Source organism: Chrysochloris asiatica, unplaced genomic scaffold (assembly GCF_000296735.1).
Source record: "Chrysochloris asiatica unplaced genomic scaffold, ChrAsi1.0 scaffold00350, whole genome shotgun sequence".
NCBI classification, from domain to species: domain Eukaryota; kingdom Metazoa; phylum Chordata; class Mammalia; order Afrosoricida; family Chrysochloridae; genus Chrysochloris; species Chrysochloris asiatica.
In genome coordinates, this window is record NW_006408868.1 from 483,696 (window position 1) to 496,159 (window position 12,464).

The following is a 12,464-nucleotide window of genomic DNA, read 5'->3' on the forward strand; positions in this document are numbered from 1 at the left end:
GGGAAATATTTTGAGAGGGCCGCTGTCCCTGAGCTTCTGCACTCTCCTCTCTGTACAGTGGGTGGAGGCAGGAACTTCTTGGGGGCTCTTTAAGGGATTAAATAAGGAAATGTGTTGAAAGCAGCCAGCATAGGGCCTGGAACAGAGAGGGTGCTCCATAGCTACTGGGTGACCACAGCTCCTTTTCAGAGTGCCCCAATCCTGTAGGACACAAGGAGAAACTCGCCCTGGGGAGGGGATCAGGTGCAGATGGGCCCGTGAGGGTGCAGCTGTGAGGGGTCTTCAGCTACTCACTTTGCCTCCAACTCTGCAGGCACAGCACCATGGCCAACAAGGGTCCAGAGGGTGAGCACCCGTCCGTGACACTCTTCCGCCTCTACCTGCGCATCCGCACTGTGCAGCCTGAGCCTGACTATGGTAGGAATGCCAAGATTCCAGGGGCTTTGATGGAGGATTACGGGGTGGGATTTTTGCTCCAAACCAGTCTCCAACCCCAGTCACCCAGGTGAGTCCCCGAGCTGCCCTGTTTCCTCAACCCCTCTAGTCACTCTGTAGGCCAGTAGACGGGGCAGTTCCCAGGCTGTGGAGTAACCCATTCTCTAGAAGCTGGGCTGCTCCGGAAGTTACTCTTGGCAGCTAGTTAAGGAACTTTGCCTCATTCCCCACATGGAGAAACTGAGGCATTCACAAGAGGAGAGACCCCACAAAGTCTACAGGTTTTAAGTGCCATTGTGTCGGTTCTGACTCATAGCAACCCTGCATGGGGTTTCTGAGGAACATTTGGTGGGTTTGAACTACCAACCTTGGGGTTCACCAGGATTCAAAAACTCTACTAGGACAAAGACCACAGACCTAAGGGGGATTAGAAATTTTGTACATGAATCCAAATCCCTAATTTCCCAGCTGAAATCTGCTTCTGTTTCTGTGCGGCAGTGTCCCCATCTTTAAGGAAGATTATAACAACTGCTTCCAACCCTTCCACAAAGGTTGCTAAGCGGATTGCCATTGAGTTGATTCCCACTTATGGCAACCCTGTATGCGCAGAGAACTGCCCCACAGCATTTTCAAAGTTATGACCTTTCAGAAGCAGGTCATCACATCTTTTAGGCCTTTTTCTTCTACAGCATCTCTGGATGGGTTTAAACTACCAACCTTTAGGTTAGCAGCCGAGTATACAGCCAAGGACCTGAAGTGTTACTAACCAACTCATATCAACCCCAGAGAGGGTTTCTGAGACTAACTGGCCAAAATACCTTCTTTGGGAGAGAAATGCAAGTGACTACTGTAGGATTGTGCTGGGGAGGCAGCAACAGAGCTCTGGGTCTGGTTCTGTCTCTGGGTATACCCCTCATCTGTGTCTGGGCCACTTGAGGCTGTGTGTGGGCAGAAACAGCCCCAGCCCCTTCAAGACTCTCTGTGCCCCCAGGGGCTGCCGTGGCCTTCCTTGAGGAGAGAGCACTTCAGCTGGGCCTGGGTTGTCAGAAAGTGGAGGTGAGCCTGGGGTACTGAGAGAAGAGCTGGGGTTCTGGGACCTCCTCATCCTATGCTGACCCATCCCCCTCATCACCCCTTCCAGGTGGCACCTGGCCGTGTGGTAACTGTACTGACCTGGCCAGGCACCAACCCCATGCTCTCTTCCCTCCTGCTTAACTCCCACACGGATGTGGTGCCTGTCTTCAAGGTATATGTATTGGTTGGGGTGTGGGGAGCGGGCACAGAGATGGCTGCCTGCCTTCAGGGAACTTGGGAGTTATGAACATTCTGCACACCTTGTAATTGTTGTGTCCATTTGCCCTCACGTTGAAACAATTGAACCAAACTCACTTGCAACAAATTTTTCATCCCTGTCACCTTGACTTGTTGCATGTGCACCTTTAGAATCATTGAAAAGCCTTCAAACCAAACCCACTGCCATCAATTCTGACTTTAGTGACCTGATAGGACAGGGTGGAACTGCTCCACAAAGTTTCTGATGCTCTAAATCTGTATAGAAACAGACTGCCTATCTTTTGCGCATGAAGCAGTGGTGGATTTGAACCTCCGACCTTTAGGTTAACAGACCACTGCTTAACCCACTCTGCCACCAGGGCTCCTTCTTGTACTAAAGTAAGGCTAAGAAACATATAGGAGTCCTGGTGTGTCACTTTAGGATAAGTACTAGAACGCAAAGTTGGTTTCAGCTGTAAGGTCGGCAGTTCAAACTCAACATCTGCTCCTCAGAAACCCTATATGGGGTCGCTAAGTCAGAACCAACTTGATGGCACTTAACAGTAACAACCATATGCACCTATTCTGACTTACATACAAATTTGACTTAGAGAGACACATTGGAAATGGATCTGGTTTGTACTGGTCCTGGTCCTGACTCTCCACATTCATGGCATTACTTCATTCTAGAGCCTCTGTTCAGCAAAGATTCACTGCCCAGGTTGGGGGGAGGAAAGGCAGAGATAGGGAGTGGCAATCAGTTACCTTCTTCAGTCCTCCTTTGTCTCCACCACCACTCTGCTCATCACCCAACTTGATGGTAGTCTAGGGCAGAGCCATAGTTGGCCAGAATGAATTAATGAATGACTAAATTTAGTATGTGGACCTCTCTCCCCATCCTACACCCAGGAGCACTGGAGCCATGACCCCTTTGAGGCCTTCAAGGACACTGAGGGCTACATCTACGCTCGGGGCGCCCAGGACATGAAGTGTGTTAGCATCCAGTGAGTATCCTCTGTCCCCAGTCCTCCACAATGTCCCTGCCAGCCCAGTGGATTAACTGGGCTTTGGTTGGAGAATCCCAAGGCCACGGAACAACTTGAATCTTTACTGTAGATAGGAGTTACTGCTATGGCCATTGCATGGATAGGGAGAGGCCCGGAGTAGGGCAGGGACTTCCAGAGGCCCCTGCCAGGCTGTGACGGAGCTAGGCCCAGGACTCTGGACTCCTTCCTGTCATCTCTTCTCGCCTGGCTGGCTCCCCCAGCACCTGGCTCTGTGCCTTCTCACTGCCCCTCAGGTACCTGGAGGCTGTGAGGAGACTGAAGGCTGAGGGCCACCGTTTCCCCAGAACTATCCATATGACATTTGTTCCAGGTAGGAGTAACTCAAGTAAGGATACCTGCTGGGAGGAGGAGGGTGTATTGGGGGCATCCCCCTCATCTCATAATTATGCCACTTTTACAGATGAGGAGATCGGGGGTCACCGAGGCATGGAGCTGTTTGTGAAGCGGCCCGAGTTTCAGTCCCTGAAGGCTGGCTTTGCCTTGGATGAGGGTGGGCAGGGTGGCAGGCTGCTAAGCACTCAGAGAGGAGCTTGGGAGGTTGACAGTGGGTTCTGGGCCCATCTACCCTCTGACTCCTTTTGCTCACTCCAGGTCTGGCCAACCCCACCGATGCCTTCACTGTCTTTTATAGTGAGCGGAGCCCTTGGTGTAAGTATGGCCACGGCAGGTTGGGGGGATGGGAGGTGGTCACTGTACAGATGGGCAGTTAGGCCTGCTAAGGGTCATACAGCAAGTTGGGGCCTGAATAGACCTTGAACCCAAGGCCTCTGTCTTCCAACTTCTTCCAGTCTGGCTTCTGCCATTTCCTTGGCCAAAAGCTTCTGAGGGCAGAATCTAGCTCTGTGCCATGGGCCCCACCAGGGGAGCTTGGGATGAGTGGGAGCTCTGGGCCCACCCCAGGGCTGCTCTGCCTTTTCAGTCCCTTCCATGTTGAAGATACTCCCCATGCGTCTCTCCAGGGGTTCGAATCACAAGCACTGGGAAGCCCGGCCATGGCTCACGCTTCATTGAGGACACAGCAGCAGAGAAGCTGGTGAATGGCACACTGGTTGGGACGTTGGCGGTTTGGGAGGCTTTATCCTGGGACCATTCTCACATTGCATCTCACATTTTCCCAGCACAAGGTTGTGAGCTCGATCCTGGCCTTCAGGGAGAAGGAGAGGCAGAGGTGAGGTAGCCCTCGAAAGGCGGGGGGCTCTAGGAGGCTGTGCAGAAGGGGTTAAACCCCCTTCAACTGTTGCTCCTTGCTGCCCCACCCCCACCCTCAAAAGGCTGCAGTCAAATCCCCACCTCAAGCTGGGGGCCGTGACCTCTGTGAACCTGACCAAGCTAGAAGGTGGAGTCGCCTACAACGTGGTGCCTTCCACCATGAGTGCCAGCTTTGACTTCCGAGTAGCACCTGATGTAGACTTGAAGGTGCCACCTCCACCTGGGTTTGGAGGAGGGATGCCCATCCTCAATGCTGTCCTAGAGTCTCAGGGAGAGTCTAAGGGGTCTGCTCATCCCCCTTCTCTTAGGCTTTTGAGGAACAGCTGCAGAACTGGTGCCAGGCAGCTGGCGAAGGGGTCACTTTCGAGTTTGCTCAGGTATCAACTTAGGATCTGGGATAGAAAACTGGGAACGGAGGCTGGGCTTGCCACATGTGTGACACTGTAGGAGTGTGTGATTGCATGTCTGATTGCGACTAGGCATTTAACTACAGAAGACACATTGTATTCACCTTACAAACATTACTAGCTATGGAGGCTACGTTGGGTACTCAGAAATACTGGGGAGGGTAAAATTCAACACAGTTCTTCCTTTGTAGTCCTTACAACCTGAAAAGGGGTAATAGACTGAAGTGAAATGCTTAAAAATAATATTACAGTGAACACACGTGGCCCTGGGAAGGTGGGACTCCACTCTGAGAGTCTGTGATTGAAGTATATGGCCTCAGGGTGTAGTGCCGTCTTGAGAGGAAGAGGTAGGATCTGAAGGATGGATAGGAAATAGATGGTGGGCATGAGAAGGTCCCAGGCCTAGAACCTTTAAGGGACTGAAAGAGGGCCTGGCTGGACTGGCTAACGACCTATGAGGTTAGGTGGGTTGGGGTGGGCACATGCCCTCTGTCAGGCACAGCCTACCCTGCGAGGAATAGGGCAAGATGCCCTTGCTCCTATTCTAATCCTGCCATCCTTCTTCTCCCCCACAGAAATGGACAGAGCCCCGAGTGACATGTACTGACAATTCAGATCCCTGGTGGGCAGCCTTTAGTGGGGTCTGCAAGGACATGTGAGATCACTGACAAGCCTGTGTCCTCCCTACCCACCCTCTCCAGGTCTTCCTTGTTCTCCCCTTCCTGCTTTGCCTCTCCCTTCCCACCTTCACCAGGCTTTTCCTTCTGCAGGAACCTCACCCTGGAGCCCCAGATCTTCCCTGCTGCCACTGACAGCCGCTATCTCCGAGCGGTGAGCATGGCAGTGGGCTGAGCAGTGGGCTGAGCCTGGATGTGGGTCTGCCCCCTAATGGCTCCTTCTCTTCCCAATTCAGGTGGGGGTTCCTGCCCTGGGCTTCTCGCCCATGAACAACACACCTGTGCTGCTGCATGACCATGACGAACGGCTGCATGAAGCTGTGTTCCTCCGTGGGGTCGACATTTATACTCATCTGCTGCCTGCCCTGGCCAGTGTGCCCGTCTTGCCCTGCGACAGATGAACCCCAAGCTCCTCACCTCTGCCTCTGGAGCTTCTATCCACACCAGGGCCAAAGATCTACTTCATCTCCCACCTAACAATAAAGTAGTGTGCAGGGAGGCGCTGACTTGTATCTCTGGGGAGATGGTGTTTACCACGCCCATTTCACAGGTGAAGAGGCGGAGCCCAGCTACAAGGGCCCCCATTCCTGTTCTTAATGGCTTTCTGACCTGTGAGAAGGCACCAAGGCCCTCAGGGACCCACTTCTGGCTTTGAGATGCACATTCGGCAACCTGAGGGTACCAGAACCAGATGTCAGGGCTGCTTGCAAGCATGACAGCTGGCATTTGTCAAACCCAAGGCTAATAGGAAGATGTAACTCCTGCTCTGGTATTGGGAGTTAAGTGCCACTGAGCCAGTTTCAACTCACAGGAGCTGCTGGCTGGTGGGTTTGAACCAACCTTGTGGTTCAAACTGACATTGCAGTGCAGTGCATTATCCTGCATTGCCACACCAGGTGTTGGGAGTAGTGTTATGCTGGGACTAGATCTGTGGTCTGCATGGTTACCATTAAGTCAGTTCCAACACACAGCAATCCTATAGGTTTTCCTATGTATAGGGTTTCCAAGGAGCAGTTGGTTTGAACTGCTGACCTTGCGGTCTAATGCATTATCCTACAGTACCACACACTGACCTTTCACCGGCTGCCTTGAACCCTCACATCAGCTCCACATTAACACAGGTGCATGCCATTATATGCTCCAATTTAGAGAGCAACTGATGCTCAGCTAGAACAGTACCTTGCCCCAAGTTACAAGCTTGGTGATGGAGACCAAGACTCAAGCATTCGTTACCTGGACAGTTGGGCAGCTTCCTTTGCACAGGGCAGACTCATGGAAACCGAGACCTTACAACACCTAGCTCAAGTCCTTGATCTTGGCATCTGGTCACACTGGAGCTCCACGAAGAGCAAAGAGCCTTCATGCTCCTGTGGAAGACACTTACAGACCCAGCTCTGATGACCCTTCTTTCTCCAACTGCTGAAGACAGGATACAGGCTACCTATTGGGTGCCAGGTTTGGCTAAGAACTAGCAGGACTGCAGTCTTAACTCTAGTTGGGCAAATTCAACTATGGGGCCCCACATGACTGCCTGGGTTTTCGTGCCTATGAAAGGTGGTGACGTGCTGTGGAGTGTTCCAACTCATAGCCACCCTGCACAGGGTTTCTGAGGCTGTACATCTTTACAGGAGCAGAAAGCCTCATCTTTCTCCCTCAAATAGCTGGTAGTTTCAAACTATTGACCTTGAGGCTAGCAGCCTGACTCAACCAACCATGATGCTACCAGAGCTCCTTTACCATAAGGGGGCCACATACCAGGTATAACCTATCATTTCCAAGTTGGATTACAGATCATATATCACAATCAATGGCTGTTGATGAGTATTAACTACAACCAGAAACAAGTGTTCCACAGGGTGACTTCTATAGACGACTCAGAAGACAAAGATCTACATGTGAAACCACTGATCCAGCCCTCACGTACAGCATGTATTAAGAGCTCTGGCCCATTAGTGCTAGTACAGCAGAGCCACCATCACCCTGTCTAGATTACCTTAGGCCAAAGTATTGACATTTTCAGTAGGTCCTTCCCACTTCCTTTCAGGCTTGCTCCAAGACTTTGACACTTCAGGACCCTGATTCCCACCCACATCCTACCATCCATTCAGTGAAGACTAAACACTTCTCCCCACATAAATGGAGGCACCACTCTTCCTCAACCCCAGCCCCACAGACACAAGCAGACAGCAACTCCTGCCTCATATTTATTTGTACAAACAGCACAGGAGGGCACCAGCTCCATACAGACGGTAGCCCAAAGGGTCATGCCAATCCCTCTGTCCTCAGATGGAGAACTCTATTCCATCTTTGTGGGGGCCTGGGCACCTTTGGGAGCCTGAGGTGAGGCCTTGGCTGGGGCCGGAGTTGAGGCCTTGGCTGGGGCTTTAGTTGAGGCCTTGGCTGGGGCCTTAGTTGAGGCCTTGGCTGGGGCCTTAGTTGAGGCCTTGGCTGGGGCTTTAGTTGAGGCCTTGGCTAGAGCTTTAGCTAAGGCCTTGACTGGAGCTTTAGTTGAGACCTTGGTTGAAGCTTCAGCCTTAGTTTTAGCACTGGCCTTGGACTTTGGCCGACAGAGCCTCAGACCCTTGGCAATGCGTGCCCGAGCACGCTTCCCCTGCTTGGGATGGGCAATGTAGGCCAGTCGACTGAGCTTGCGGTTGACACCCCTTGGAATCTTAGGCTTGATCTCCTTGGGCTTTATTAGAGCCTTGATAGCCTCGGCACGTGCATCCATGGCCTTGGCGTTGTTGGCCTGCATCTTCTTCAGGCCCTTCTTGTTGTGTTTCTTGGCAAAGCGCATGTTCCTCAGAAACTTGGGGTCCACCTGGAAGGCAGGGAAATTACCAGCAGCTGTTTAAGTGCAGTTGGGTGGCATCCTACTCCATAGTGCGATCCAAAAGAATATCAGCCCCCTGACAAAGTCTGCTGGGGACTAATCACTGAATGAAGTTATTTCAACCTTTAGAGCACCCCTCAAGGCCATAAGTTCATTTTCAGAGCAACACCCCCACACCCTGGAAAAATTTAACAGTCAAATACAAGTGCATAAGGAAAGAACAATGGCTACCCTGCCTGTCAGGGATGCCACCTCCAACAGGGCATCACCTGAGCCTTCTACAGAAGGTGGTGTCCAATTTCTAGCAGAGGGAAACTGAGAAGAGGTCTTAATGATTCACTCCACAAGGGGGTAGGAGTGAAGTCCGGGGACAAAGTTCAGTTCTACTCACCCACCTCAGCTAATCTTTAGAAATTTCCCAACACACAAAGCTGACCCCAAGTGCAGCATGGGGTCAGATCAAGATCATTATGGAATATTCCCATCAAGTACAGACAAAGCCGCCAACTCACTTGACAAGCTCTGGCTGAGCCAGAGAAATGAACATATTTCCCTCAAGAATCAAGAGCTGACCAGAGGATTACACCTGGACACAGGGAAAGTTTTGCTATGAGTTTGGCAAGACTTGATTAACAGGCAAAAACTGGCTTAATGCAGAAAGGAATTGTGGCAGGCCAGTAAGAAGAGAGGCAGCTGAAAATCATCACAGGCTGGACCTGGAAAAGGTTACCCCAAAGGCCTGATTGTGCAAATGGAACTGAGAAAGCTCAAATTTCTGTAGTTCAGTACACACACTCACCCCCTTGAGAGACTCATATCGTTGTGATCGGGGTTTCTTGATACCATTTCTGTGCCATTTTCGGGCTATGGGAAAGAACATGGATTAGACCATAAAAAGATTTCGATAAAACCACCCAACATCACAGCTGGCAAGTTTGGGAGAACTGTTATTTCCCAGAGAAATCTTAAGATTTAGGATACCATTTGTCACGGAAACCAAAGCAACGTGCTATCTCAAAAGAATCCTTGGTTGAAAACAAACGCTGTCCCAGGCTCACGGTGTAAATGAACCTCACCTACCAAACCCCCATTCCTAACCAGAGTCTGGGGCCCAACCTGGAGAATGAGCCCGGGAAACTTACACTGGTTGTGCGTGGTGTGGTTCTTGGACTTGGCCATGTCTGCACCTAGAGGAGAGTGGAGGTGAGGGCTAGGCCCATTCTCTGCCCTGATCCGGATGGGAGTGAAGCCTGAATCTACAGCTGCACCCCACCCTACCCCCAACTCATGCTGCACGGCAGAAATGCCGGTCCCCGCCTCTTAAATCCAGGCAATGGTGCCCAGAACCCATCCATCTCTGCTAAAGCTGCGCCCCAAATAACTTGTGTGCCGTCGACCCTACATACAGCGACCCTGTATAGGGTTTCCAAGAACAGCTGGTGGGTCTTAACTGCCGACCTTGTAGCTACTCCCCCAAATCCAAGTTCTCCCGCCCCCACTTTCCAGCCATCACTGAGAACCTACGAGCACCACCTCAAGCCCCGTATCCTCCGTTCCTCACAGCCACACAGCCGGCCCCCCTGACCTCTCCTAGGCCTCCGTCCCTCCGTTGCCCATGAGACGTGGATGGCGATGGATACCGCGCGATCAAAACTCACCGAGACCCGCAACTCCCGGCACGCCAGGGACCGGAAGAGAAAGAAAGGCCGCGGTGCAGCACGGGAAATAGGGTCGTCGAGGCCGGAAGTTACTGCTGGAAAAGCATTCCCCAGGCCTAAGAAGAAAGGTTCCTAGACCCGGGCAGCCGCGAATTAGAGGCTGGGGAGGTTCTGCTCATTGGAACCTGCATACTTCTCTCTTGACCTATTCTTCACCTCTCTACCTAGAATCTGGTGGCCTGGATCTAATTAATGGTCTTGAGAGCGAAGGGAGTTCTGGAGGGATGTTAGGTGGGAAGTGACGGTAGACCTGCGCTTTAAAAAAGTATCCTGGCTTTTGGTTGATGGTGCCTTGAGGGGATTGTAACCATGGCAACGAAATGATATAGGATAGGATGAATGTAAAACTAATGTTCTCCCATGTAAACTATCACATAATTCACAATAAAACAGTAAAAAAAAAAAAAAAAAAAAAAAGTATCCTGGCTTTGAGAGAGGATGTTTGTACATATGATGAAGAACTGATGGCACTGAAGGGAGAAGTCCAAGCTACACTGAGACACTGGCAAAAAACAAGGTTCCAGTAATTGACGGAATACAAATTGAAATCATTCAACTAATTGATGCAGCACTGGAGACCCTCAGTAATCTATGCCAAGAAATTTGGAAGACAGCTACCTGGCCAAATAAATGAAAGAGAAAAAAGATCAATATTTCTGCCTATTCCAAAGAGATGTGACCCAACTGAATGCAGAAACCATCAAACAATATTATTAATATCTCATGCAATTAAAATTTTGCTGAAAATTTATAAATGGCTGCAACAGTATATTGATAGGGAACTGCCAGACACCCAAGCCGGATTCAGAAGAGGACATGGAACTAGGGAAATCCGTCAGCGATGTCAGATGGACCTTCCCTGAAAGCATAGAACACCAGAAACATGTTTACTTGAGCTTTATTAACTAGACTTTATTGACTGTAAAGGCTTTCTTCTGTATGCATCATGACAAACTATGGATAACATTGTGAAAAATGGGTATTCCAGAACATTTAATAGTGCTCTGAAGAAGCTGTACAAAGACCAAGAGGCAGTTGTTCAACCAGAACAAGGTAATACTGAATGGTTTAAAATCAGGAAAGGTGGGAGCCCATGTCATATTCTTTACCATACTTATTCAGTCTGTATGCTGAGCAAATAATTTGAAAACTAGATTATATGAAGAAGAACATGGCATCAGGATTGGAGGAAAACTCCAACGTTTGAAATGCAGATGATACAACCTTGCTTGCTGAAAGTAAAGAGGACTTAAAATACTGATGAAGATCGAAGACCACAGCCTTCAGTACAGGTTGCACTTCAATGTAAAGAAAACAAAAATCCTCACCACAGGAACAGTAAATAACATCATGATAAAGGAGAAATGATTGAAGTTGCCAAAGACTTTATTTTCTTGGATCCACAATTGACACTCATGGAAGCAGCAGCCAAGAAATCAAATGATGTATTGCATTAGGCAAATCTGCTACACAGGACCTCTTTAAAATGTTCAAGAGCAAAGGTATCAGTGTGAGTACTAAGGTGTGCCTGACCTAAGCCGTGGTATTTTCAATTGCCTCATATGCATGCAAAAGCTGAACAATGAATAAGGAAGGTCAGAGAAGAATCTATGCATTTGAATTATGGTATTGTAGAAGAGTATTGAAGGTACCATGGACTGCCAGAACAAACAAATCTAAGTTGGAGCCAAACCTCTTGCCTTTTGGCTAGAAGCTGCATGCTTAACCATTGCACCACCAGAGCTCCTTAAGTGCTTAACTACTAAATATAAAGGTTAGTGGTTTCATTCCACTCAGAGGTACCTTAGAAGAAAGGCCTGGTAACTACTTCTGAAAGGTCACAGCCTGGAAACCTATGGAGCAGTTCTATTCTGCACACTTGGGGTCACCCTGAGTTAGAATTGATTCCATGGTATCTTAGTTCTCGAGTTCTGCTATAACAGAAATACCACAACTGAATGGCTTTATCAAATAGAAATGTATTCTCTCACAGTTTAGGAGGCCAGAAGTCTGAGTTCAGAGCACTGGCCCTGGAGAAAGGTCCTTATTTCCTTTCAGCATCAGTAGGTCCAGCATTCTTTGGTGTTATCTATGTGTCTTGGCTACAATTTTACTCTGGATCTAGAAGCTTCACAGTGCAGGGACCCCAATTCTAGAAGGCACACTCCACTCCCAGCTCTTGTATTTTGGTGGTAGTAGGTCACTCAGAAGGAGCTCTGGTAGTGTAGTGGTTATGACTCAGGCTGCTAACCTCAGGGCCAGCAATTTGAGACTACCAGCTGTTCCATAGGAGAAATATGAGGCTTTCTGCTCCCTTAGAGATGTACAGCCTCGGAAACCCTGTACAGGGTCGCTTTGAGTCAGAACCAACTCCACAGCACATAACAACAACAACAAGGTCCCTCAGAGCTCAGCTCACTTTTCTCTCCTTTTATACCTCAAAAGAGATTGACTCAAGAACAAACGAGATGGTGGATCGGGTGGAAGTGCAGTAAGGAGCTCCGCCAGCAACAACACAGAATACTCAGCCAAGCAGGCTCAGGGGATGGTCCCAGAACTCTGAACCACATATAAAGGAATATTTAGAAGGTTGGAAGGCTTACAGCTGGGGGAATTTGTGGCAGAAGCAAGAAATCCATTGCTTTCTAGCTTGGGACGCTTAGCTACTCCAGAAGCCGCCATCTTATATAAGACCAAGTGAGGGAAGGATCAGAGCAGCCACGGACGCCTGACAGACCACTGAGATAAAGGTGTGGACATTCTTTTCTTTTGGTATCTGTTCATTGGTCCCTTGCTGTCTGCGCATCTCCATTCTGGTGACTATAGGGGTGCCTGAGCTAGTGGAC

At 49.7% G+C, this 12,464-nt stretch overlaps 2 protein-coding genes across 2 annotated transcripts; one reads left to right on the top strand and one right to left on the bottom strand.

Moving 5' to 3' along the window:
* Positions 1-312: 312 nt before the first annotated feature.
* On the top strand, positions 313-5,468 carry ACY1 (aminoacylase 1). Its single transcript, XM_006876046.1, has 14 exons — positions 313-417; positions 1,427-1,491; positions 1,577-1,681; positions 2,617-2,711; positions 3,008-3,084; positions 3,175-3,264; positions 3,366-3,422; positions 3,734-3,807; positions 3,893-3,942; positions 4,046-4,190; positions 4,292-4,360; positions 4,966-5,045; positions 5,161-5,221; positions 5,304-5,468. The coding sequence occupies exons 1-14, from the start codon at positions 324-326 to the stop codon at positions 5,466-5,468; spliced, it is 1,227 nt and encodes a 408-aa protein (XP_006876108.1). The 5' UTR covers positions 313-323.
* Positions 5,469-7,363: 1,895 nt separating this feature from the next.
* On the bottom strand, positions 7,364-9,081 carry RPL29 (ribosomal protein L29). Its single transcript, XM_006876047.1, has 3 exons — positions 9,043-9,081; positions 8,700-8,764; positions 7,364-7,888 (listed from the first exon to the last, which is right to left on the bottom strand). The coding sequence occupies exons 1-3, from the start codon at positions 9,077-9,079 to the stop codon at positions 7,364-7,366; spliced, it is 627 nt and encodes a 208-aa protein (XP_006876109.1). The 5' UTR covers positions 9,080-9,081.
* Positions 9,082-12,464: the final 3,383 nt, after the last annotated feature.